Raw genomic sequence first — 4320 nt, 5'->3', positions numbered from 1 at the left:
TGAGTCGAGTTGTACTTTCTTTCATTTTTAGTTTTAAGCGGAGTTACTGCGGTTAATGAGTTGAGGTGAAGTTAGATTTATTTTAACTTTTTGAAAAATGTTTCTTAAGGAGTTGTCTTTCTGAAACATAATTTTTATTTCTTATATTGTGCCGAAAAAGCTTTAAATGGGAAACTTTTGCTTAAATAAATCAAATTTGGATTTAATGTTTTTAAAATACCAACATGTTCTCTTATACCTTCAGTTAGGACGTTTACTCTTCTACTTTTTTCATCGGTTTTTTTTTTTTTTGTTTGACTCGTACAAGTTCTCTAATTCTACTATTTAAATATTTTTTTTACATTTTTTTTTTTTACTCTAACAATCCTTGCTGAAGAATTCATGAATATTCTGAAAAGTTTAGGGACTTTTCTAAAAACTGCAGCGTTCTTCTGGTTCAGATGACTGAAGATTTTTCTGAAGAATTCAGAGGACTGAGAGCCTCAGCTTTCCGTCTTAATGAGCGTCAGCTTCATCCTAAATTAATGTATTCATGATGTGAAAAGCTTTGCTCGCTCTTTGCAGGGTGTGGAAGCTCGGCAGTCTGCGCTGTCCGGAGGAAACCTGAGTGTACTGAAGAAACGCTGGGAGCAGCAGCCTCAGGCTTCATCCTCCAGTCCCGCCGTCTCCCACAACACTTCATCGCCTCACCGCAAAGCTTCCCCGTCCTCGCCCCTCCACATGTCCAGCACCACCCAGGAGACGGAGCCCAAAGCCCAGGTTTACTCTGAGATCAGCAGCGGCCAGGTGGAGATGGAGGGAAAGCCCAGCAGGGATGCAGAAGATCACGAGGGTCCCGCAGAGGCGGAAGTGTCCGACATTGAGAAGCCCAGCATTCCCCTCACCAGCCTGAAGATGATGTTTGAGAGAGGAGAGACTCCAGACAAGGCAAGTCCTAACAGTTTCTCAAATAACTCGGCTTTCAAACTTACAAAAACACAAGAAAACAGCTTAGCAACATCACCTTCATCAGCCTAATGTCAAAAATAGCTGGAATCCCTGTTTTGCTTTTTCCATAAAGTTGCGCTTGTTCTCGGGGGTTCGATCCCTGCAGTGCTGTCATGCTGACAGTCACATGGTGCAGCCTCACTGCACATCGGTGATCCGTGCACACACACATGCACTCAGCTGACTCCTGCATCCTCTCAGCCGGCATCCCTGACTGACCCTGCTTCAAGCCAATTCACAGAGGAATTTCACTTTCACTCGTCCACTTTAAGCCGTTTAAAATGGGATGCTCTCGCACTTAAAGCGTGACATGGTGGCAGACACGCCGTGTTCCCTCGAGGGGAACGTCGTTTGTTCGTCAGGAGAAAATTCTGCCATCACGAGCTTTTTACACAAAAACATAAAGCCCTTTTAGTCTCCATAATTTTAAAGAATCACTTTGAGGAAAATTGTATTTTTGGTGTTAATGTGCTATTTTCATGATGGACATATAAGAAAATTAAGATCAAAATTACATTACTGAATATTTATTTAAATTTTTGTGAATCAGTTGCAAAGGAAAAAATGCAGTTTAATAAAGATTGTGAAGTAGAAGATTTGCTTTGTGCTCTAAACTGATCAAAACCCAGCAAGAGGTGCAAAGTTTTATTTCAATGTTTAAGGGAAATTTGATGCTGCTTTGCATTCATAACATACATATCAATTATATTCCTTTTTGGTATTGATAAAAGCAAAAAATACAAAACAAAACTAGCATTTTCTCTGAATTTTAATTACTTTTGACAGAAGTTTGTGTGACTTCCTTTCAAAATAAGACTTCCTGTGCTACACAGGATCATCCCAGTGCAGATAATGTTCCCTTATGAAAGGTTTAAAACGACTCAAGATGAAGACAGCACTACTGCTGTTAACCTGAACATTAACATGACTTCAGTTTTTTTACTTTACGTATGCATCTTAAGTTTTGTTAATAAACAGAAACTTAAATTTTAGCTGTATACTTAATAAAACCATTGTTGTGTAGCATGAGATAATATTTACTTTTAACTTAAACAAACTGAACAATCAGATCAGACTTTATATCAAATTTTTGTTTAGCATTTGTCGTGTGAACATTCTTTATCTTAATACTAGGTGCACCTCAGACATAGATTAATAAACTTAACTAATCTAAATTAAATGAATGCCAATTTAGCTACTCTTATTTTAGAAAAAACAATAGTCATTTTTCTTCAGCCAGAGAGCCACAAAAGAGGCGTAGAAGAGCCACATGTGGCTGCAGAGCCTCAGGTTGCAGATTCCTGCTTTAAACAATGGGGAGGGGAAGAGGGGGCGGGGTTGCTCCACACCAGCAGTCCCGCCCACAACTCAGGAGAATTTCTAGTGACACAAAACAAAAGGTTTTTTTTTTTTCTTTTTTGGCTTAAATTGCCTTAAATCCTAATAAGACCAGTGGGAAATATTTGAAAATAGATCAAAAAATGATTGGAGAGGGACTTTAAAATAATTTTGACAGCCAAATGTAAAAACTTGGCACAAACTCGAGCCCTTTGACCCTAGAAAACTATGAAAAAAAAATGCACAACTTTTACCAGATCCTTTGTAACTGATCTAATATGCCCAATAAATAGTATTTGTAATTGAAAATATATCAACATATGACATTCTTTTATTTTCAACCATAGTTTATGTAACAAAATGGAAAATAAAAACATAGGAAGATCCAAAAAACATGCTCGAAAATTACTGAAAAATTAGGACAGAAAAAATCCTACAAAATAAAATGATTCTGGTGACTTTGGCTTTGGTCTACCCATTCCTGGGACATGTGAGACTTCATCCAGGGCCCCATGACATTCAGAAAAAAGCAACATATTGAAGATCATACTTCAATACTTTTGCTGGGGTGAAAATCACCAGCGATAGTGCTCTAGGGTTAAACACAGAAGAAGAATGCAGAACATACAGAAACTAGTTTCTACTCATTTGCAGGTAATTGTGTTCTCTTCCCTTTTGGTGCAAATCTTACTTTGCGAGTGCCTGATAAACCCAGATTTTCCATTCCTGCCCTTTAGTTTGAGTCCAGAATGCAGGAAATGTTTGTAATAAACATTTCACCAGTGTTTACAAGTGGAAAACGCTGTTGTTGCTTCAAAACTGCTGGAAAAATAATCCTCCCACCACAAAAAATATAGGAAAACAAGTCTTTTTATAATGATTATCTCACGTCTTTCCCTTTTGACCTGTGAATTTATTTACAGCTATGAAAAAAATCTTAAGTAGATGCTAAATTAAGGTAATTCTGGAGCCAATTGATGCATATTGTTCAGTGAACTTTGACATTAGAAATGAATCTAATTAAAAGCATCGAATGAAACCTATTTTGAAGAGTAAAAACACAGCCTGCAGCCTTTTTCATATTTTTTTTAAACGGCAGGAAAAAGACTGCTGCTCTGAAACGGCTGCTTTCACTCAGCTGACCTCATGCGTGGGCTTTTAAAAAGTTAGATGAGTGAGCAATGCAGGGACCAGGCCTTTTCATGGAGTCTAATTTCATGTTGCATAGCCTGTCTCAGCAAAGGAGGGATTGTTTGCAGAAGTCCTCTCACAGACATACAGGACGGACGCAGCTCTCGTTGTGCAGGACTTTCACAATAGCCCTCACTGTAAAGCCAGAGCTGGGGTCGCTGCTTCTCTTTACGGGGCAGATGATGTCATGGTGCGGGCTCATGACTGCAGACAGCTGATCTGCACTCGGAGGCTCCTCAAACCAGCTCCCCCAAGGCCATCGGAGCGCTCCTCCTCCTCCCCTTCACTTAATCATCACTGTTGTCCTCCGCTCAGCCCTCTCTCTCTCTGCCCTGTGATCCTCCACGTCTGCATCAAAGACTCTAAACTCTTCTCCTCCACGTCCTCCTTCATATTTCTTACTATGCTGCTGGATTTATTGCTAATAAAAAATGTTGGTTTAGTCTTTGAAGCATTTCCTGTGTTTTGGAAAAGGTATGTAGTCACATTCCTGACAAAAAAAAGAATTAAGATACAAAAAGAGGATTTCATACTTTACTCGTTCTTGAGTTTGAAGTAAATCTTGCAGTTCCTCGAACGACCACAGGGGGCTGGTTTCAAATAGAAGCAATTTCTCACAATCCTGTTTAAATGCACACATAACTTGGGTTATGGAAATGTGATCATTAGAAAGTTTTGATCAACAATGTTGTCTGATTTATTTTAGAATGCCAAATACAGACGAAATGATGCAACTTCTAAACTTCCTGTTGCTTTCAGAACCCTGACCCAGGGAAAAAAAGCTGCAAAAAATCCACTTTTTTG

The 4320-nt window shown here is 38.9% G+C and overlaps 1 protein-coding gene and 1 long non-coding RNA gene across 4 annotated transcripts in view; one reads left to right on the top strand and one right to left on the bottom strand.

The window, feature by feature from the left end:
• Positions 1–4320, top strand: part of lima1a (LIM domain and actin binding 1a) — a 33633-nt gene that overhangs the window by 14465 nt on the left and 14848 nt on the right. For all 3 annotated transcript variants that reach the window (XM_024292457.2, XM_024292458.2, XM_024292459.2), the window contains one exon: positions 565–927. In XM_024292457.2, coding sequence (XP_024148225.1) covers positions 565–927 — 363 coding nt within the window. The remainder of the gene's footprint in view (positions 1–564; positions 928–4320) is intronic.
• On the bottom strand, positions 2389–4159 carry LOC118598971. The gene is made up of 2 exons (XR_004948223.1): positions 4050–4159; positions 2389–3974 (listed from the first exon to the last, which is right to left on the bottom strand). It is a non-coding gene; the product is annotated as an uncharacterized LOC118598971 (long non-coding RNA).

The sequence above is a fragment of the Oryzias melastigma genome, linkage group LG7, assembly GCF_002922805.2.
Source record: "Oryzias melastigma strain HK-1 linkage group LG7, ASM292280v2, whole genome shotgun sequence".
NCBI classification, from domain to species: Eukaryota; Metazoa; Chordata; class Actinopteri; order Beloniformes; family Adrianichthyidae; genus Oryzias; species Oryzias melastigma.
This window is presented reverse-complemented; position numbering and strand designations above follow the sequence as displayed.